The 23,740-nt window shown below is 37.6% G+C and overlaps 1 protein-coding gene across 29 annotated transcripts in view; it reads left to right on the top strand.

Annotated features, from left to right (window-relative positions):
- RIMS2 (regulating synaptic membrane exocytosis 2) overlaps window positions 1-23,740 on the top strand; it is a gene marked incomplete at its 5' end in the record, with an annotated part of 441,015 nt that overhangs the window by 410,086 nt on the left and 7,189 nt on the right. For 28 of the 29 annotated variants that reach the window (XM_084229226.1, XM_084229247.1, XM_084229223.1 and 25 more), the window contains one exon: window positions 23,333-23,474. In XM_084229226.1, coding sequence (XP_084085352.1) covers window positions 23,333-23,474 — 142 coding nt within the window. Of the gene's footprint in view, window positions 1-2,584; window positions 2,727-23,332; window positions 23,475-23,740 lie in introns of those variants that run through there. The other variant, XM_084229243.1, reaches the window with a different exon arrangement.

Here is a 23,740-nt window from a genome sequence, read left to right as displayed (position 1 = left end):
GAGGTCTGCTGTGTGGGACCCTCGCCTGCCGGCCTGTATCGAACCCGCGCTGCAGAGGCTGCAGATAGATTCACAGCGCTGCGCTCAACTGCGCGTGCCACCAGGGGAGGCCCCCAATTTATTTTTGTAGGCATTTCCTCCTTGATTTCTCTCTTTCATACTTTCTTCCTTAGCACAGCTCAGGTACACATGCCCAGGTGCACATACATAGCATACATTTTCATGAAACAATATTGCAGTTGATTCAATAAGTACATGGGCTATACTCTGATATTTTATTTCTCTTTTCAGAATAGCTGATCAAACCTAATAAATTATTTTGCATGACTCACTAAAAATTTGTGACCCAAGATTAACAAAAAAGGGGATGATTTTCAATATAGTTCTTTTGGTTTCCACAATTCTGATTCTCTTCTAATAATGAAAATTTCATTTAATAAAGTTTCTATTCTCTGAATAAAAGCAATGTGTTCTATTGAAATTCTGATATTTTAGGAAAGTGATTAATGAACAGGAAATTGAACTTAAAGTTGTGGGAATATTAATGAGAAAAGACAAAAACCTATCAGAAAAACAGAAGCAAGAAAACGAGATTACAGAAAGTCTAAGCAAGCAAAAGTTGTTAGTGTATGATGGTACTTTTATTTGTACCAAAAATTTCTTAGTGTTTAGAAAGATTGAATAGGTTTGTAACTTCTGTGCATTTTTTGATGTGATGGCCAATGCCCAAAGTTATTAACACACCTAGAAGGCTATATAGTCTATCCTCTTCTCTGTCTCATATCTATCTGATCTTATTTCCTTCACACTCACTCCATTCCAGCTTCCCTGTCCTCTTTGTTGTTCTGTGAACTCACCAGGACATCACATCTAAAGGACTTTGCATTGAAGGTTCTCTTTCCCTCAGACTTACTCCCTTCCTAGAATATCTGAATGGCTAACTTATTCAGCATCTTCAAACATTTCTTCAAATGTCACCTTCTCCATGAAGCCCACTTTGATTGCTCTTTTTAAAATTGCAAACTGTCCCATTCCCCTTAACCTGGTTTTTTCCCCTTTTCATTTGCATCTATCCGCCTTTTAACACTATGTAATGTACGAATTTATTGTGTTTTTTTCCTGACTAGAATGTAAGCTCCACAAGAGCAGGCATTTTTAACTGCTTTGATCACTAATATGTCCTAAGTTTGCAACAGTACCTGGCATATTGTACTAACATGGAGCCAGAGCACAATGAATATTCATTAAATGAGTGAATCTATCAGTACATCAGAGAATATATGTAAATATTCATAATTTATTTCTCAGGATATTTATTGATAAAACCATTTTTGATAATAGTATAATTTCCATTTTACAAAATGCTTTTGAAATTCCCTCTTACACTTACTCAACAATTATGCTGTGACACATTTAGAACTGGAATCATGGTACCCTGATGGAGAAACTGAGAGGTGTGCTGCTTTGTAAGGTCACAAACGGGGGGTGGGGGGGGCAGTCTTCTGACTCCTAGTAATATGGAATTATAGTTGCTTTATGTTCTGGACAGAGATGTGCACTTTGCAGAATGCAGCTGTGATTTCACTTAGAAACTGTTTTGTTTCTAGCGTCTGTGTTGCTTCCAAATTTATGTTGAAGATGTTTTCTTTGATTTCGATGTTAAAAGTCCCACAATGGCTATTGTCATTCTTAGCAACAATAGTTAAGATTAAGTTGGAGAGAGAGGCAGACAGAATTCCTGAAATCAAAGCAAAGTCGATAAAATAGTACTTCGCGTTGGTGCTTTTTTCAGGCACTTGAAAAAAGTTCTTTTTTTTAAAAAGAACTCCCCCCCCCCGTTGGCTTTTGATCATTTTAATAAAGAAGGTAAAAGAGAAAATTTCAGGTCTAGGCTTTCGTGGAACCTGTTAAAAATAGGAGAGCCTTTGTGTTATGACTGGAGAACATTTCACTATTTCCTGTCTGTGCTTGAGGAGCATTAAGTGAAACTGAGGAACGGAGAAGTGCTTCCAGAATCTGATATACTACCCATCTGCGATGACTAACTTATTGCATCTGATTAATCACCTTCCTCTGGTTTCAGCTATGGGTAGGGCGGAGTTGGGGGGAGCGGGGAGAAGAGGAAGCAGCGGGAGCTTCTGGGGGTCAGAGTGGCGCTGAAGCCGAGGGGCGCGCTCCGGAGCTGCCAGCCCGCCGGGGTGCAGCGGCCGCCCCCCCTCCGCCCGCTGATTGGCGGGGACCACAGCATCAGCATCATCTCCCGCGAGGGGCGGGCGGCGAGACTCGAGCAGCCACAGCCTCCGGGATCCTCAGCTCCCCCTTGGGCGAGACCTCAGACTTTGCAGCGAGCCACCGCGTCTCCGCCCGCTGCGCTTGGATCCCCTCCTCCCGGCGGCTCCCCAACAAGTGGAGGTCCCGGCGGCTAGGAGACCCACTTCTGGTCCAGACCGGGGCAGGCGGTCAGGGGCCAGAACCCCAGGGTCTCTTTGGTCCGTCCGGGTCCCCAAAGCGCTGCGGTCTCCGCGCCCCAGCCGCCAAGACGCCTCGTATCTTGTACCGCGGAAAAAGCGGGTCTTCGTCCAAGATGGGCCGGCAGGGCTTGGGGGGCGCCGGGGCGGCGGGGCGCTCCATGCAGCGCTCCCAGAGCCGGAGCAGTCTCTCCGCCTCCTTCGAGGCCCTGGCCGGCTACTTTCCCTGCATGAACTCCCTGGAGGAGGAGGAAGAAGGTGAGACAGTCGGTGGTGGGTGTCTGTGTCCCTTTACACCTCGCATCTCTCCAAGTCGGTGGCCGGAGGGTGGGCGAGGGAAGAGAGCTCCAGAGAGCATGGCCCCTGGCCTCTCGGATCTCAGCGAGAGACAGACCCCCTGCACCCCACAGCGCGCCAGCTGAGCCTAGAAGTTTTGCTTTTTTGGTTATTTGGAGAGCTCCGCGGGCGCTGACTTAGGAAATCGCTCTCCTGGTGGAGCTGAATGAACGATGAAGTGCTGGGAAGTTGGGTGAGGATGCAGACTGTTGGGAAGTGAGGCGGCGCCTGCTTGTTGCACCCCACTCTGCTTGGTTTTGTTTACTCCCCGCAGTCTCGGTATTAGCATTTGGCGTCTGGGATAGAAACTTACAAAATTAAAGGGAAAGGAAGCAGCAAAAGTTTCAAACAGGGATCAGCCTGATGAGGGGCCGGGGTGATACACGGGGCAGGTTGAGAGGTGACAGAACTGGAGGTGGGTTGGTGCTGTGGGTACTTGGGGCTTCATCCACAGGGCACAGGTCTGTGAAACTGACCTTTGACTGGCGTTTGAGTGATTTCACTGTAATCAAGCTAATGAGAAACACGGGGAGAGGAAACTCCTTGTTTGAACTTTTCACCAAGTGCTTTCGGTCCTACCTAAAGTTTTGAATTACAGAACATGTTTTCTTCATGAAGAACTTTCCTAAAAGATAAGCAACCGACCCTGAAAGTATTATTTGTAAATCAGATTTAGAATTGACTGCTAAATAACAGGGCCATTTGAAATACTGCTACTGATTTATTGGTATGCTAGTTGCAAACCGTGTTCATCTTTGGATGTATGTCCAGAGTAGTTTGGTGACCATCATGTTAACTCTATTATTGTATTTGCTTCTATTCCATGACCTCTTATTAGGAAATCTGTAGTAAGCCCAAAGTTAAAAGAAACTACGTGCTCTAAGAACAGGTAGAATTATTATTTTTTTCTCTATTATACCCTTTAAGATGGAGGATTAATGATGTCTGGAAAGTGGCCTGCAAAAGCATTCGCTAGTTAGGACTATCCAAGTTTCTTCTAGCTTGATGTTGCAATGTCAGTTTGCTATGTAGATCAGTACAGCTTTAATAACAGGATATTTCCCTACCTAAACATGACTTTTAATTTTCCTGGTAATCCTTTGCTGTTCTTCTTTGTGCATTTACATTTCACTTGTTTTCTTTAAATCTTTAAAGTCCCAGGAAATGTAAACAAGTCAAGAAATGAGAAAACCAAATTGGTTAAATGAGTGATTATAAATGTATATAAAATGTTCAGTGTTTATTATTAGTCACTGTTCTAAAAATTGGATACATACTTCTTGAATCTTTTAGCTCCCAACAACCTCCTGAAGCAGTAATTTTATTATTCCCATTTCACAAATGAGGAACTGAGGCAGGAGATTCAAAAACTTGCCCAAGGTCACCTAGATAATAATAGAATTTGCATATGAGCCCAAGCAGTCTCCATACAGCCTGTGCACGCAACTCATGCACGCAAAGCTGGGCTCCCCTAGGCTATTATTTGCATATACTTGGCTACAGTCACATACCTAGTAATTGTAAAGCTATAACTCAAATCCAGGTGTGTTTGAAAAATACCTATTTAAATAGAACATTTATTGTAGACTCATTTCTCAATTTGAAATTTCACACCAAGTCTTCATCTTGAATTTACTTTAGCTAAATTATCATCGTTCTTCCCTAAGTTGTCACTAGAATTGTTGGATTTACAAAATACTATCCTAAATAACCTTTTTGAGACAAGAAAAGTGCAGTTCTTTCAAAATTTAAAGTATATTCGCTTAACCTTGGCTCATGTAGCTGAATCCCAGAGGAATTTCCTATATCTGCACATGAGGAAATTGGAACACATTTTTGTCCCATAATACGGCTTCTTGGGTTGCCAAGACAAAATGTTCCATAAGGAAGTCAGAATGTTTAAGCATATAGTTCTCACTGGTAATTAGAGGGGAGGCACTCACCATGAATGAGAGGTCTTTCCACCATGAATAAGAGAACTTTTCCAGCCATTTTCTAGCCAAGAGAAGAAATCCTAACTTACTTCTTGGATTTTACAATACTCTTACCAGCCTTGAAAGTCCTGAGATTTTTTAAAGGATATTTCAACATAGCCTGCCAAAATGTAAAATCTAGAAATCGCTGGCCTGGAGCAGTGCTTCTCTAGTTTTTTTTTTCTGTTAAGACACCCAAACAAAATACATAAAGTTCGTGTGGATAATACTCATGAATTTACTCAGGAATTTGTTACTATAGTCACAGCTGTGAAACCCATTCTAATTTATAAAGAGAATATCACAGCAGATAATTTTCGAATGGTTGAGAACCACTTCTCTTAAGAAAGCCAAACCAGTATGCTTTCACTGAATTAACTGGTCAGATCAGTAAACCAGTTTCTCTGTCCTTCACTTGTAAGGTACTAATTTTAAAGTTAGGGTTTTTTGTTGGGTTTGTTTTTTTTTTTGTCTTTTCAGAATTAATGCAGTAGCTGAATAATTTCAAAGTAGTCTGTCTTCCAGTTCTATATTCTCTTTTGATTCTTATGCAGCATATCCAGAATAAGAAGTTTCTAAAGCTCCGTATTCTTATTCAGTCATTCAGAAATACCTATTGAAGTCTATTTGATGAGTTAGTAGATGTGTAAATATGTTCGTAGATATGTTAGTATTTCAGTTTAGGAATTATGCTCTCTATCTTCTTAACTTACAATCTAGTAGAAATAGGTAGACATTAATAGAAATGATTGTCTAATAGAAACTGATAAATGTTAGGAAGCTGAAGACAGAGGATGACAAGAATACTTACTTAAAGAGTTAGATAAAGGTGTCCTGAGAGTAAAGTTTAAACATGGATTCAGGGATCATTGATAACTCTCAGCTTCTCATGAACAGCATCATGACACACCTTTGACAAGAGTTTTCCCAGAGTCCCCAGCTAGTAAACGGTGGAACTAGAACCCAAACCTATACTCTGGCTCTGGAGTTTATAATCCTAGTTATGCTATGCATTAGTTCTTCTTTATCACACTACATTTTCTTTCTTTTTTTGCATTAATTTTTTTTATTTTTTACATCATTGTTCATTTTAAACAATATTTGCGGCCCCCCCACCCCCTCAGGTGTAGTCTCCATAGAGTTTCCTTCACCAATGCACTCGTGCACCATCACCACAGCCCCCTGTGCTACTCCCTCCCTCCCTGTGATCCCTCTCCCTCCTCCTCCCCTGCAGCAGGTCTTTGATTTATAATTGTCCATTTTTTGTTGTGTTTTGTACTGTTGTTATTTTTTTACACTGATGTCTTATTTGGTTCCCCTATATTCCTGCTCTAAGTGATGTTTATATCCGATACGTCCAATATTTTTCTTTTTCCTTCTGGCTTATTTTACTGAGCATAATTCCTTCTAGTGCCATCCATGTTGCTGCAAATGGCATGTGTTTATCTTTTTTGATAGCTGGATAATATTCCGTTGTGTATATATGCCACAGCTTCTTGATCCTGTCATCTATTTTTGGGCATTTGGGTTGTTTCTAGGTTTTACCTATTGTAAATAGTGCTGCAATAAACATAGGTGTACAGATGTTCTTTTGAATCAATGTTTTTGTATCACACTACATTTTCTTGTAGGATGCTATGCTCTTAAAAACCAACTGCAAAAATAATAATTACCACTTACTGAGCACCTTTTTTGTCCTGCATTCTTTTAATTTCATAATAATTCTTCAAGGAAGTTATTCTTTTTTTTTAAAGGTTTATTTATTTATGCATACAAGAGTTGGGGTATGTGGGCCTCCCCGGTGGTGCAGCGGTTGAGCACTGAGTTGCGAAGCTGCCCGCAGCCTCTGCAGCGCTGGTTCGATCCCCGGTTGCTCCCCGGCCACCAGAGGAGGGTCCCACATGGCACGCAGACCTCTCCTGCCGCCCACTGCTCCCCTCAGCAGTGTGCTTCAGTCCTTCTGCCTGTTCTGTTCCCTGCTCTGGCTCTGGTGAATTCTCTCACCCTCCCGCGCTTCTGACTGTACCCAGTGCTTGTATAAATAAATAAAAATAAAAAAATAAATCTTTAAAAAAAAAAGAGTTGGGGTATAGGCCAGAGGTACAGGGTGTGAGAGGATTCACCAGAGACAGAGTGAGGAACAGAACAGCAGATTAACTACAATACGCTGCTGAGGGGAGCAGGGGGAGAGACAGGAGAGGTCTGCTGTGCCATGTGGGTCACCTCCCAGGCTGGGGATCAGACTCATGCTGCAGTAGCTGCAGATTGCTTCTTGGTGCTGATGTTTAACCACTTGCGCCAACAGGGAGGCCCCAAGAAGTTATTTTTTTCATCAATTTACACATGTCAAAACCAAGACTTAGAAAAGTTAAACAACCTGGCTACAGATACTAAATCTCAGTGGACTGACTTTAGTAGGATGAATGTGATATTCCTAAAATTAAAGCTGTGGAGGGGTCTATGAAACACCTTTCTTTATGCTTGCAGTTTTTTATAAGTTAATTTTATTTTTTGCTTCCTTGTCCTTGAATATCTTTCAGATAAATATTCTCCAAATCTCTGAATAGTTGTATTTTATATAAAGCAATAATAGTAGAACCTTAAAAGTGAAGGAGAGAGAAACTTTTTTTTTCCTCCTTCTGGGCTCTTTGGCTGACATAAGACAGATTAACAGGGGAAAAAAATAATTTCATACATATAAAAGCCCCATAAAATAGTAGCTTAGTGAAATGGCCAGGGCATTTTGCTTTTACATCTTTTTCAGATAAAAAAGAAAGGACTAATTGAGAAAAAAAAGTTTGAACTTACATATTAGTGAAAAAATAACAGTCTGTTTAACCTTTTTGGTGATAAGGATGCCTTTCACCTTCCATTACTTTTTCATATGAAGAATTCGTTTCCTGCTGTTAAGAACAAAGAATCATTGACAATTCTTTTTTTGCACCAGCTGGTCCTGAAGTAACTTTAGTATATAATAATCAATTTGCCAAGATGGCACATTTTGGACAACCTACTCTGAATTCCATCACATGCCATTTAAATAATTTGCCATTTGCAAATTATTTATTTATTGTTTTTGTTAAAGCCTTTAAGTATTATCTTCACCATATAAACTTCTTGGCCCCACCATTGAGTCTACCTCCCTAATGGAGAATATGAATGTGTGTAGAAGTTTTAAACATTATAGGTAATTCTAAGAAAAAAGCAATCATTTCAAGGAAAAGTTATACCATCTTGGTAAGAAGAAGCAATTTCACAACTTCCCATTCATAGATCCAAAAGCAAATGTTTCTGATCATATTAAGGTAGAAAGGTGGCACATTTCCTACTAGTTGGTAGATCCGGCCTCTCAGAGACCAAGATAACGTGTTAGCTGTAGTTCTGGGCTAGTGATTCTTATTTGATTATGTATATATATGTGATGAATTTTACTTCTTTCTTTGATAAAAATATGACTTAACAGTCACACAAAAATGATGCTATCAATTTAATACTATTTATCTGAAAAAATGAACTCATTTAATTTTTTATACATGCCACTAGCTTGAAAATTAAATTATAGAAAAACCATCTGAAAAACAGGAATAATTTAAAAATTACCAGAAATACTTCCCAGAAAATTTCTTTGCATGTGATAAATGAAGCTATGAGGAATTAATATAAAGTGAACTAAAATTACTGTAGTAAAAAGACCTACTTAATTCTTCCCTACTCCTTGAGACTATGCAGTCAGAACAATGTAAAAAACATCTTATTCTAATCTTCGTATATAGTAAATATTACACTAATTCTTAATAAATAGTCCTTCTGGGATAAAAAATTGTCCCTACTCAATATAATCCTCCTAAATACATTAACACAGTAGATGTAATCATAGTTTTTGCACATTTTCGTAAGACTGACATTGTGTGCAGGACATAAATAGACTGTTATAGTCTAGATGCATATATCTTCTTAAAGGATATTTGCTTCCCTAGATTATGATTGTGTGTAATAAGCCATTTCATAAATGAGTCCATATACTATTCAATGATAATACAATATTTTATATAGATTTATATTCTCAGCAGAAAAAAATGAATCAAAAGATTTTAGACTTGAAAGAAATGAAAGAACAGTTTCACTTAGAGTGCTTATCCAATATTACCTTTTAAATCTAAGCTTCAAATCTTTCACTGCTAAGTGCCCAAACAATATCCTTAAAGAAATTTAAAACTAATACAAAAGTCAAATTAAACCTCAGTTTGCTTTCATCCTTCAATAGGTTCACTGTGGAAATATTTTGTATAAAATAACATTCAACAGAAGCCCACTGTAATGGCAGTGTCCCATTGCTGCCAAGGACTATTAGGATTTCTCATAACTCCCTGTGCTATTATTGAGCTTGTCCTTAATACTGATCAGACGAGATCATTCTATATATTTCTTCTGTCTGATATAGAATGACTTTTGATTGGAGAGAAGAGGGATTTTCCTAATACTATAAATATATTTACACACATGTGTACTACATAAGTGCTATATATGTGGGGGTGGGTGTGTATACTATAAACATAGATGTATATGTGGCATTAGGTAAATATCCCTCCTCTCCAATGTATGTATATGCATGTATAAATATATACATATGTATGTATAAATACATATGTATATATTATTTGAAAATTTATAGAAAAACTAACAAAAATTAATATCAATTCTAATTTGAAGTATTATTTCTTAAGAATGAGGTTTGCCTCGTGGGACTAAAATGAAAGGACCATTTCTTTTAGCAATATCACTGATCAATTGTTCCTTTTTTTCCCCTAGAAATCAGGAGCCAGGAAGGTAACAGACAGAAGTAGGTAACAGAGTTGAAGTAGGCCAGGTGTGATACAAAAAGAAAAGGCTGGGACTCTGACAAGCTGGAGAAAACTTATCAATAACACAAAAGAATGGTGAATACTCAGTTCAAATTAATTGATGCCAAATTGAATATCAGCCCAGGGTTGGCAAATGTACTCCTTTTTCACTAAGGGAAGCTATAACTCTGCATGCTTATTCAAAATCTTTAAATTTAAAAAAAATGGAGCATTATCTTGGCCAAACCAAACACACCCCATTGACCAAATGTGACCCAAAAGTTGGCACCTTCTCTCAAAGTTATTGCTTCCTTCTCAGCCTTACTCAGTTCTCTTTTTTCCTTCCCATTGTCATTATCACCTTGATAGTTTAGGACCATATTATCTCTCCTATGAAATCTGTTGTCTCCACCTTCTGGTTCTCCCCTCTCCAGTCTGACTTCTTTGCCCACATGGCAATTTTCTTAAACATCATCCAGAACTTGACAGTAATCTTCCTCAAAACTTCAATAGATCCCCATCTTATACTGAAAAAAGCCTTTAGTTCCTCTGTTACACTTGTCGTATTTCAGGTGCTCAGGAGCTGCATGCTGGTAGTGATGACTTTATCGGGCAGTGAGAATCATAGGAAATTTGCATCATTCACACAAGATTCTGTTGGACAGCACAGCTCTAGAGACTTACTATCACTCATAGCATTTATTTCCTTAGGTTGCATATTTATTATCTTACCTTGGCTACTGAATCATAAAATCATATAATCATGAATTATATGACTAAATATTACATGTTTATTTTCTCCTGTAGTACCTTATCCCTAGTAAGACCTTAGCAAATCTGTAGCGAATAAATAAATGAACAAGTGTCTTGTTGGTTCTGTGTTCCTATAGAATTGAAAGAAGCATTTAGAGCTGGGAGGGACCTTACTGATTAAACAAATGTTGATTCTTACAAGAATACCTGATCTAACATCTTTGTGTGCTTTTTCTTCTTTGAGTTGCAGCTCAATAATGGGTATATGTAGCCCATATAAATTAGGAACTTATTTTTCTACTATAAGTTATAAGTGAAATGTGTATGTCATATATTTCATTAAGGATGCCTAATTGAAATCTACAGAGACCAATTCTGATAATTTATCTGGAAAAGGCATTTGCTTAGAGGTCACAGAATCTATGGAAAGACCGGAGAACCTGAGCTAGAGGCGTTATACCCAAAGCTAGACTCAGAATTAATCCTGCTGCTACTTGGCACATCTGTCACAGGTCACACCATTGTCAGCACTGATGTGGAATCACTGCATTCTGCATAGGACCACTCCTGGAAATTACATATTGTGACCACCACCCTCATTTAATGGGGGGCTGGGGCCTCTGCTGCTTTGCTTCAGTAGCTTCAAATTCAGAGTTTGTGGTGAGTCGTGTTTGATCAGCAGAACCTGGACCATGTACTCATGCCCTATTCTGACAATTTTAGTTTCCACAATTAAAGAATGGAATATTTGTCTTGCATGGGAAGAGGGTTCAAATGCTAGTGGGCCAAAAACATCAGCAAATAATCACTTACAATGTGGGGGGGAACTATTAGGTGCACTATTATTCACTATTTTAATTTTTTTTAAGATTTATTTATTTATTTATACAAGCACTGGGTACAGTCAGAAGCGTGGGAGGGTGAGAGAATTCACCAGAGCCAGAGCGGAGAACAGAACAGGCAGACTAACGAAATACACTGCTGAGGGGAACAGCGGGCGGCAGGAGAGGTCTGTCGTGACATGTGGGACCCTCGCTGGCAGCCAGGGATCGAACCGGCGCTGCAGAGGCAGCGGACAGCTTTGCAGCCCAGCACTCAACCGCTGCACCACCAGGGGAGGCCCTATTTTAATTTTTTAAATAACAGTTTATATTGTGGTTATTTAACTTTTCCTGAAGATTTTGTCACCCAGATATCCATACACATTCTTATTTTTGAATATAGTACCTACTCAATCCCTTCCCACAAAGACAGCCTTAAAATGTCATCAGTTTACTGCATGCAAATTGCAATTTAGGGTCTGTGAATGATGTGTAGACCTCTCCTTCATATGTAGCTGTCACTTTTCATGTTGTGGTGACTCTAAGTCTAAAGATAAGTTATCTTCCTACAATACTTCTGACTTAAATGGCACAGTAGCAACCCCACAACCAAAATCAAAATTCTCATTTGGAAAAGAAAACAGAAAACACAAAGTAATCATTCAACCACAGATTGACAGCAGAGTCATTTCATAGTTTAATTCACTTGGAAATCTTGATTTTGTTTTCTATAACATGTTTCTTTGTCCTTTATTCTTCACAGCTACCAAGAATTGCATTGAAGAGGAGACATCCCTAGTTTTCATATTCCTTTTCTTGCTAACACAAATTAAGAAAGTCAGTGCTTACCTTAGAGTTTGAACAGATTTGTCAGGTGGGCTAGTAATTTTTTTTTTCCATATAGTTCCTTCAAATACCCAGGAGGCTTATTGTCTCTTTGCTTCCAGTTTTGAGTATACTCTATTCAAACATCTCATTGGATAAAGATTTTAAGCCTGAAGATCCTGGTCTTTTAGTGTTCTGCCAAATTCCATTGATCTCAACTTAATGGCAGCCGCTTTGACATCTGAAAAGAATGAGTTTGGGTAGAAAGACAGCCCCTCATTCCAGTTTGGCCTCCACTTTGTATTCCAATACCCCGCTTATTTATGCATAGTTTTCTTCCTGCAAATTTAGCATAGTTGCATGTTGCCCCAGTCAGTTTTCAAATAAGAATTTGTAAAGCATTTTACAGTTTTCAGATCTCACATAGATTGTTCTCCGATCCGTATTTACCACTATCCATTAGTACTGTTGCATATTGTATCTTCTATAATACAGGCTGAGTATGATCTCAGGTTTACACAAAGAACTCTGAGGTTCAGAAAGGTGAGTTATCTGCCCTAAGTTTGCAAATGATTGAATAGGAAATTGAACTCATATGATCTGATTATAAAATGGCATGCTTTTCCCACTATTAAATATTGCCTTGAAACATGTAACTTGAGAGTTAAGAGAGATTGGTAGCATTTCATGTCTATTCTTGAAGGAGAAGCAGGCACAGATATTAGTGGACTTTTGCATGCCTAAGAACAGCTCTGTCAGTTAAAAAAAAAATAAAAGTCAAAAGGGGAAGCAATTTTTCATAAATAACTCTGGATCAGAACTTTTCCAATGGGTAAATACTTTCTTCCATTTTCTAGCTTATCTTATTATCTTTTGCAGGATAGAAGTTTTTAAAATTTTAATGAAGTCCAACTTAGCAATTCTTTCTTTCATGGATTATGCTTTTGGTGTTGTGTCTAAAACGTCATTACCATGTCCAAGGTTATATAGGTTTTTTCCCTTCCAGGAGTTTTTGTTATTGTTTGAAGGAGGGAAAGTGCTACAAAAGCAGATGGATGAGTTTGTTTCATTAGCTGCGGCAATTAGGCAAATGAGCTTCTTAGCAAGTCAGCTGGAACATTGTAAACTCGAATGTTCATTCTCCCTGTCATTGTAGACAAGTTTCAGTTGCTACTGAACCTCATTGACATGCTTCAGATTAAGTAAGATTTTTTTAGTAGATATCCTTTACTGAGTGGAGGAAGCTTTCTGTTTCTAGTTCGTTGAGAATTTTTATCCTGCATGGGTTGTCAGATACTTTTTCTGTGTTTGTTGATGAAATCATATGATATTTCTTTTTAGCTAGTTGCTGTGATGAATTACGTTAATTGATTTTCCAAATGTTGAACCAGCATTTCATAACATAACAGATAAATCCCACTTTGTTGTAGTTTTAAATTCTTCTTAAGCATTTTGGATTCAGTTTGCTAAAATTTTGTTGAGGACATTTGCATGTGTTCATGAGAGATACTAGTCTGTAATTTCCTTGTATCAACCGCTGGATGGGAAGGCAACCCCATAATCCCATTTGGCCAGATTTTGTTTTGCAAATGAGACTCAAGACAGGTGGATGTAAATGTACTCAGCTTTACATACTGGCAAATCTCCAATTTCTCGTTACTTTTTAGTACTGTCTTATTGCTGTGGCATCGTTTTGATGAAATCTTTTTTGTATGATTCTATCTAAAATGGCATGATGAGAGATAAAAGTACATATGTGTATTATAGGGAATAACTGCTGGGGCATTAGTTTTTATCATAAGTATATGTTGCAATAGTGTACACGAAGTCAGAATTTAATAATGAAGCTGCCATTTCCCCCTTCTTCTCAAGAGAACAAGGCTACAAATGATCTGATCTTTAACACTGTCTATAAAACAATTTAAGTTTGTTTGGACATACAAGAAGAATATGAAATGAGGCTTCAAGTCAATGATTACTCTGGTATGAAAAATTAGTGCCCCAAATCTTAAATGAAGATGGAAGTCACTTGCTTTGTGAAATATAGACTTTGACATTGCTAAGATTTGGGTTCAAAGCTCATCTATATCACTAGTCAGCTTGGCAATTTCCTTATACGAAGTGATAGCAATAATAACTACCATACAATGCAGTTATAAAGAATACAAATATTAGATATAAAAACTAGACATAGGTGGATTTTATATCCATAGTGTCTCCACATGGTAGTAAGACAGAAACAGTAGCTCCTCTTATCTCCCTTTGTTTTGAATTTAATGATTAAATTTTTCCCAACACTTGTTAAATATTTTTTAAAAATACAAAAAGGGAATAGAACAGTGAACATCTACTTCATAGACTAGTTTTTAGTTGAAATGTATATTTTCCCTCTACCCCAGTTGTACCCTACACACACACACACACACACACACACGTATTTTTGCAAGCATTTGAGAGTAAGTTGCAGACATGATACTTCAGCCTAAGTATTTCAGCATGCAACTCCTAGTTGGAAAAAAAAAACTATCAAAATAGCAAAATCCTCTATCCATTCCATATTCATTTTTCTTTAATTTCCCCCCAACTTTTTATGGATTTTTGTTCTATTATTTTTCTCCTCAATCCAGAATCTAGTTAAGGATCATTCATTGTATTTGATTGTTATGGTTAATCTAAAACAGGACTTTAACTCTTTGTTTTCATGATACTGACTTTTAACCATCCCAAAGTTGTCTTGTAGAATGCCCAATAGTCTGAATTTGTCTGATTGTTTTCTCTATTCTCTGGGTTTCCTATAAACTGGACATTAGGTCTTAGAGACATAACTAGGTTCAGGCTAAATGTCAAAGGCAAGAAGTTTCACATCCATCAGTGGACACATAATGTCAAAATGTCATACTTGCTAAGTTTAATTACTTAGTTAAAGGTTGACTGCCTGGTTTTTCTCTATGAGAGAAATATATTTCATTTTATAATTAATAAGTAATCTCTGGAGTTATAACTTGGTATCATGTGAATATCCCAGAAATACCTCTTGCAGTGATTTTAGCATCTAGTGCTAATTCAGGCCTAACCCAATTGTTACACTGGAAGTGCTGGTTTTGAATTATCTGAAGCATAAATAAACTTATTTTAATGAACTATTTAAATATATATATTAGCTCTATTCCTTTACATTATTCTATGTAGTATAAATTAATTTATGTTAATAACTTATTTTCATGCATCAGCAATTTTCACTTAGGACATGAAGTAGCTTCTACTTTTCTGTAGATGAATATTTTCAAGTTACATATTTTCACTAAAAATAAGTGGTTTCATTAAGGGATATGTTTGTCAATATGTATTACAATGAATTATCATACTACATATTCATTTCATTCATAAAGATCAGACTAAAAGGAGCTGTAAAGGTAAGAGTGTCAGGAATTAAAGACATTAAAAATCTACCTGTAAAAGTAGTCTAAGGAGACATAATGACCAAATTTAATGTGATATCATGGATCAGAAAACAAAACTTCATATTATATCTAAACTTCCTATTATAAACTTCATATCTAAACTTCATATTATAACTAAGATCTAAACAAAATATACACTTTACTCAATAGTTACCAACATTAGTTCATTAATTGTGACAAATATCCTATAGTCAGGTATGATTTAATAATAGAGGAAATTGAAACTGGGATATACTGGATTTTTCTTCACAATTTTCGTGTCAATCTAAAGCTATTGTAAAATAAAAGTTTATTAAAATTTATTTTAATGTGTTTAAAATATGAATCTGAAGCTTAAAAACAATGATTAAAAATTTAAAAGCCTACTTACAAGACAAAAGCCATGAAAAACAATAATACAATATCAAAATCAGGATTTTTATTAACAGAACTGTATTGAAAGCGGTCAGTACTTCAATGATGTTGTAAAAGGAAAAATTTATAAAAATCTAAAACCTCTTAGTTATAAGAAAATAGAAAACAGCCTTATGGTTATTTTATGTGTACCTGTCAGAATAGGCTAGATTTGGTGGTAGTAACAAATGATTCAAAATGACCAGTGGCTTCACACCATAGATTCAGGTCTTGCTCTTACTTATCCTTTGAGAGTCATACTTGTGGCTGATAGAGCCCCTGATGCCCTGTGCTTCCACATGGTGAGTCACATGTCAGCTTTTGAAGCTCCTGCCCTGAAGTTACAAAGACCAGTTTTGCTAAGAGTTCACTGGCCTAACAAGTCACATGACCACCCTTAACTTTAGAGGTGGGGGAGAGTAAATAAAATTTGAACAACTCTAATATCTATCGTAATTATGATCTGTGCTGTAGCTAATAGCTACATAATTTTCATAAAAGTTATGAAGCTGCTATCATGAATAGATTAGTGTTAAACTATAAAATAATTTTTAGTCAACTGCTAATTTCTATTAGTTTCTATCTTAATTCAGTCATTAATGTAGACCCAGCATTAGCCCAAAAGAAGTGTTCAAATATTTGTCCTTATTTTGGTTAGACTTTCAAGGGTTTGAATTGTATTTATTATGGTAAGAAACCATGTTATATATGAACATAAGTACGTAAGCTTTTATACCCGGTTATGCTAGTATGTGCGTGACAGTGTCCCTATGTGGAGATCTTACAGCACCAAATAAGTGTCCTGATATAAAATCTACTGGTGGGATGTTGGAGCCACCCTGGAGGGAGCCAGAGGCAGTCCTTATACTTGAAAACATCATGAACTAGAGAAGCAAGGTGGAAGAGCGTTAAAAATGCAATTTGAAATCATTACTGGATTTTGGTTTTTTTAAAAGATTTATTTATTTGTTTGTTTGTTTATTTGTTTGTTTTTGTGGGACCCTCGCCTATAGCCCGGGATCAAACTGGAGCTACAGAGGCTGCAGGCAGCTTCGCAACCCAGCGCTCAGCTGCTGCACCACCAGGGGAGGCCCGATTTATTTATTTATGCATACAAGATATGGGGTACAGGTCAGAGGTATGGGGGATGAGAGGATTCACCAGAGACAGAGTGGGGGGCAGAATAGGCAGATGGACCAAAGACACTGCTGAGGGGAGCAGCGGACGAGGCAGGAGGGGTCTGGTGCACCATGTGGGTCGCTCCCTGGCGGGATGGGGATCGAACTCGTGTTCAATGGCTGTGGATAGCTTCAGAGGTTCTGCCCCAATCCCTTGCAGCACCAGGGAGACCCTAATACTGGATTTTGAAGATGATAATCTTCTAAGAGGCACTAGCCATGCTAGACCTCAACTTTCTCATCTCTACAATAAGAGAGTGCATAAACTATGACACTGGATCCCCAAGAGAGCTTCTGAAAGCCTATGAATCATTAACTTTAGAAATTCTAATTTTAAAGCATTTTTTAAATTCTTTAAATGGAATGCAAATAGTTCTCTAAGTTATTCTCACTCTGGAAAATGGTAATTTTGACTAAAATGCTAAAACAGCGCTTATTAACTTAAAGCACATAAATTATCACCTAAACTAAAAGTCAGTTTTCAGAATCTACCAACCTGTCTTCAACCTGTTTCCATAAATCACTTTCCATATTGACATCAAGAAAGTCCTTACTTCAGAATAAGTCTGTCTGGCAAAGGAGATAAGAGCAAGCAGGTGAGAGCAAGCAGGATGAGTTCTGAGGATCCAAGCTTTGCAAAGAGGTCACTGTGGCATTAAACTAGGTGTTTCATTATGAGCATCATTTTGGGAGCTCGGGAGAGTTTCCAAGTCATTAAGAAAGAGGATCTTTTGATTTTGTTGTCTAGTCACTCAAGGGGTTTTGCAGTTTACAGATACTGTTAGAGGAAATTGACCTTTTGATTGTTTATTTAATCAAGTGACAGCCTTTGAATACAGAGGGTGCCAAGTAAATGAGTCATCAGACTAAGCAGAGCAGAATAACAAGGACTCCTCCTGTGTTCCACCTTCTGCCTGTGATATTTTACAATTCAAAAACATGATTTTACCTGAAGCCATCTTCTACCAATGCACTTTGGCTTAAAAATACCTGACACCAGAGTGTGTGCTTTAAGGGCTTTACAACAACACAATCTGAGCCTACTTTATATAGTTTGCTATGTGAGTAATTTTACACATTGCAGTACACATGCACACACATCATATATATGTATGTTTATATATGTAGTATCTATATGTTTTTACACACGCACATACTTTTTTAAAATATATACACTTTTTAAACGTGGCTAATAAGTTCTTACAAACAATTTCAGTTGATCCACTTCTGTGGTCACAATAGGTTATTTTTTTTTACAGATTTCCCCATTAAAATTTGTATCTAAAAAATTAACTTATTGCTGCTTAACAATAACCATAGATTTAGCAGCTTCAAACAACACCCATTTGTTAGTCCACAGTTTTGAAGATGACGCATCTGGTGTGGCATAACTGAGTGTTTTGCTTGGGGTATCACATAGCTGAGATCAAGATGTTGGCTGGACTGAGTTTATGTCTGGAGACACTGGGGGGAATATGCTTTCAGGGTCATGCAGATTGTTGGAAGAATCCTGTTCCTTGCAGTTGCAGCCCCCAAGGTTCCCATTTTCTTGCTGCCATACTTCTCCCTTGGCAGATGTATATTGCTTTCAGATCTTTTCCACATGATTCCCTCTATCTTTAAGCCAGCAAAAGCAGACTGAATCCTTGTGTTTCAGATTTCCCCATTTGCCTCTTCTGGAATCAGCTAGAGGAAGCATGTGGGTACCTTAAGCCCACTCAGATAATCTCCCTCCCTGTAGGGCAAATGATTAGCAACCTTAATGACATCTGCAAAATCCCTTTTGCCATGTAAAGTAACATAATCATGAGGGACCTTAGAATTCTGCTTACCACAGTTACCTTACACAGCTAGTCATTGTTCTATAGATTTAGTTATTCAGGTTGAGTAACCTGAAAAGGCATTTGGAACATTACATGAAAATCGCCATAGTGAATTATATTTAGGTTAAGTTTATTATGGATGTGACACAAAGGATTTGTGATCCTGAAAAGTATTTACTTTTTTAGAGAAGTCCATAAACACATCAGATGAAAGCATATTTTAAAAAGTATGTTTTAAAGAGCTATTATAAATGCTTAGCATATTTATTACCTGGAATGCTTTGATTTTATCAGATGACAATGAATAGTATTATTTTCTTGATATATGCTGTTAATCATGGTTTTAGTCATACAGTAATGACACAAATTCATAGACTTTAGAACTAAAAGAAATGTGACATTAGTTGTCATCCTTCTCCTATCCTCACCCTTTTCATAAAGGAAAAGTCAGAGACTCAGAGAAGATATGATTTAGAGAAGGGCACTGGTCTAGAATATACATATCCTGATTCCCTTTCTAGTAGTAATGATGATGGCAATACCATCAATTGAAGAGTTTCTTTATATCAGATACTAATATTTATTTTAAATGTTTTATTTAAAATTTTAATATATTATTTGTCTTCATCCTCACAAAAATCCAGAGAGGTGGGCATTATTACTATTACTATCATTGCCTTTCCACAGTTTGAGAAAAGGAAATCACAGTGAGGGTAAGTAACTTGCTCAGTGTCACCCAACTTTGTATGCAGTACAGTGGGGATTTGCAAAGAAACACTTAAACACCAGGGCCCCATCTCTTCTCTGTGCTCTGCTCTTTCCATCCCACCAACTGCTTCTAACAGGGCCTTCTATATGTAGTTACAGCATTAGCTTAGTATCATCTCCACAGACAGCTGCACAAGCTAGCTTTTGGTGATATTCTGACACCACCTCAGTGAATAACAGGAAATTTGGAGTCAAGGTACTATGTACAAACTCTGGATTTTCACTTACTTATATGACTAAGAATTATGTAACCGGCTAGGGCCCTGGAATTGTCTGGATTTGTAACTGGAGATTATTAAAGTTGTCTGAAAAGGACATATGTAAAAAGCAATCTAATTAAAGCATCACATGCTCATTGTACTATTATTCTTTGAGAAATGTTGACTAATTCTTACTACCCTATAATAGCAGATTTTCAAGTCACTTATGCTGTGATGAAGTCAGACATTAAATAAAAAGCTGTAGGTCTTTTTTCCATCACATTTTATTAATTTGCCAACAATTTACATAATTATATATTTTGGGAGTATAACTTCATATCTCCATATGTGCACATGCTTCACTCACCCTCCACAAAGCTCCAGTGCCAATGCTCTAGCACCTTCCCTTCCCAGCCTGCCTCCCTTCTCTTCTTCATCCTCTCTAGTAACCACTATATCTTTCAGAGTCTAAGAATTATAAAAAATTGTAGATCTTAGGCATTGCAAAGTCTTTGTCCTGAAATCTTTAGGAATCTCATTTCTTTCAAAGGTCTTATATTCCCATATCCTCATCCACATTTTTTGAAATTTCACTGAAGTTGTATATCTCACATCATGGTAGTTATTCACAAAGGTGATATTCTTCACAGAAAGTGGCCAGGAGGGCTAGTTGGAAAGGCCAGGTCTCAGCCCTGGCTCCCTCCCGCCAACCCAGACATTCCACTCAGCCCATTCACACCTGGACAAAGTGATGCGAAGTTTTCATGTGGTTTTTTAAGAATCACTCTCAAATAAAATCATAAATATTAAATTTACAAATACCCAGGTCTATTCTTCATCATTCCCATCCTTAAAACAAAAAATTCTACCACCTTTGTTGTATGTATATGTAAGTTTGTTTGTTTATTTTTGGGTTGTATGTTTCTTTTTGCTATACCATTTGAAAGTAAGTTGCAGACAGTATAATATTTCAGTTCTAAATACTTGATCCTATAGCTCCTAATGATAAAATTTTGTGTAATACATGCCATTATTTATCTAAGAAAATTAACAATTTCCTAATTCCATCAAACATCCAATCCATATTCACATTTTCCCTGCTTGTGCTAAAATTGCTTTTAAAGTACTTGATCTTAAGGTTTCTTATTTTGTTTTTGTTTTTTCCCCAAATGAGAAGACAGAATGCCCCAGTAGCATTTAGTCATTACACCGCTGTGATTTTTTTTTAACCTGTAACGATTCCCACACCTTGTTAGTTTCCATGATTTACTTTATTATGAGATTAGGCTGATTCTCTACAATATCCCATATTCTGAGTTTGTCTTAATTTTTTTATTTATATTGTTAAAAATTATTGAAAACTAAGGATTAGTTCCAAAGATGTGATTAGAAAAAGGTTGTATATTTTTATCTGGAACAACTTGATAATTGATTTGGTGCATTTTATATCTGTACAAATGTTCTATTAGTGCTACTAAGTTTGATCTCTTAAGATGATGATAAACAGGTCTGCTAGCATTAAAATCATGTTTTCCTTTAACCACTTTTCCTTTCTAGTACCCCTTACTGGTGGATGGTAATTTGTCTCATATGATCATCCTTTCCCGACCTCTCATCTAATGGTGTTTGTTCATGTCAACTGATTTGGCTTACTTGAATCGTTTACTCCATTGGCGGTTGCAAATCGGTCATTTTAAAATATTGTTATTCCTTTTATATCTGTTTGCAAACATTCCTCTCTAAGAAAGTTTTTCTCCATCAATGGGGGGTGCATTATATGGTTTTACAGTTTATATCAGTACAACATGTTCATGTCAATGATATAAAATAATCAGCCTTAGATTATGAATCTGAGTTGTAGTTCAGTCATAACTTACATTTTATTTTTTAAAGTATTTTGATGTACGTTATAGTTGAAAGTGAAGAACAGATGAAATTTAAAACAGTGTTTCAAAACTGAGCAAATATTATATGAGACTTGGTGAAAGGTATTTCAACAAGTCACTGGTGATATCAGAAAGTGTTTATTGATCTAAGGGTAATTAATATCCAACACTAAGAGAGCTTAATGCATGACTGTGTCTCCCAAAATTAATGGTATGCATAGCCAATGTGGATAAATATTTAGACCTGACAAGAAGTAAATCAAGGGCCTCCCCGGTGGCGCAGCGGTTGAGCGCTGGGTTGCGAAGCTGCCCGCGGCCGGTTCGATCCCCGGCTGCTCCCCGGCCACCGGAGGAGGGTCCCACATGGCGTGCAGACCTCTCCTGCCGCCCGCTGCTCCCCTCAGCAGTGTACTTCGGTCCTTCTGCCTGCTCTGCTCCCCACTCTGGCTCTGGTGAATTCTCTCACCCTCCCGCGCTTCTGACTGTACCCAGTGCATGTATAAACAAAATAAACAAACAAACCAGCAAACAAATAAATAAAGCATGCCTCTATAAAAAAAAAAAAAAAAAGAAGAAGTAAATCAATTTGGATATCACCCTGTTGCTTCAGGCTTAGAAGCCTCTCATTTCCACATTCCAACATGCAAGGCCTGTTATAACTTGGGCTCAATTTCTTGTCTGACCCACCCCCAGCTCTTTTTTTGGTTATTGGAACCATCCCTCTACTGCACATGGTCACTGCTATCTTCAGCCATTGCCCATGATCTTTTTCTTGAAAAACAACACCACCACCACTCTTCTTGCCTCTTCTTGACTCCGAATCGGCCATTTTTCAAACCCAGCTCAAGTGGCATTCCCTCAGTGAAGCTACTTCCTAGCTAAACTTTTTATCTCTGTCACATCTGTGGTACTTTACTTAGTTCCTTTTAGATCTTCTAGTTGATTTCTTTAAGTAAACCTCATATCCACACTGTTGAAAATCCTTGGGGACATGATCATTCATGACCCTACATCACAAAGCTTTTATGACATTGTATCATGCTGAGTTTTGCATCCCTTTGACAATCTCTCTGAGAGTGACCGCTGGAGCATTTATTATCAGACAGGACTGTCTCCATGTGTAACTCTCTTTGCCTTCTACTATCTATCACCCTTCAAAGCCAGATTTTCATATGAAAGTTAAGATCAGAATTTGAGGATTACTCACACCACACCTGTTCTTTGGAAATACGGCCTAGTTCTTTCACTGGGACAAAAAGAAAGGAAACAGGCAGGCATAAATTAATCTTGTATTTAAATATTACAGTGAAAACAAAACTTATTTTCCTTAGGTTGAACCTTTTTGTTCCTTTGTTACCAATTTGAGCACTGTTTTAAATGGAAATAGCACAATGGTATTTTGTGTTTCTTCAAGATTTTTTAGAAACTTTACATCCCACTCAATAGACATTGTTTGAAATGCCTTTTCTCTCTATCTCCTTCATAAGCACACTTTGTATTTATGCAGTTCTTTTCACCTGAGGACATCAGAGCGTTGGCTGATATTTTTTGTTGCCAGATGGTGATGACAAATCTATCACCTCTTTTTTGTTTTCTGTCTCTGCAGAAGCAGGAGGTAAAAAGCTGCGGAGCACTGTCCAGAGAAGTACGGAAACAGGCCTGGCTGTGGAAATGAGAAACTGGATGACTCGACAGGCAAGCCGCGAATCTACCGATGGCAGCATGAACAGCTACAGCTCAGAGGGAAAGTGAGTTGGGGGTCTGGTGTGTGTCCCCCGGGTCCTGCCAGGGACCATCTTACATCTCAATCTTGGTGATTTCACAAAAGCTAACTCACGCTCTGCAGTACCATTTTAATTTTCACTGACTAATTTGCTGTGAAGAACACATTTGCTCACCTGCCATGGAGCAAAGTTACATATCTCTGGCTTTTTATTTCAAGGGAAATAGGTTTGAAGATAGTGTTTCACTCTAATGACAAGATGCTAAAATGTCACTGTCATGGTACATGGAA

This window comes from Talpa europaea, assembly GCF_964194135.1.
Source record: "Talpa europaea genome assembly, chromosome: 3".
NCBI lineage: Eukaryota > Metazoa > Chordata > Mammalia > Eulipotyphla > Talpidae > Talpa > Talpa europaea.
This window is presented reverse-complemented; position numbering and strand designations above follow the sequence as displayed.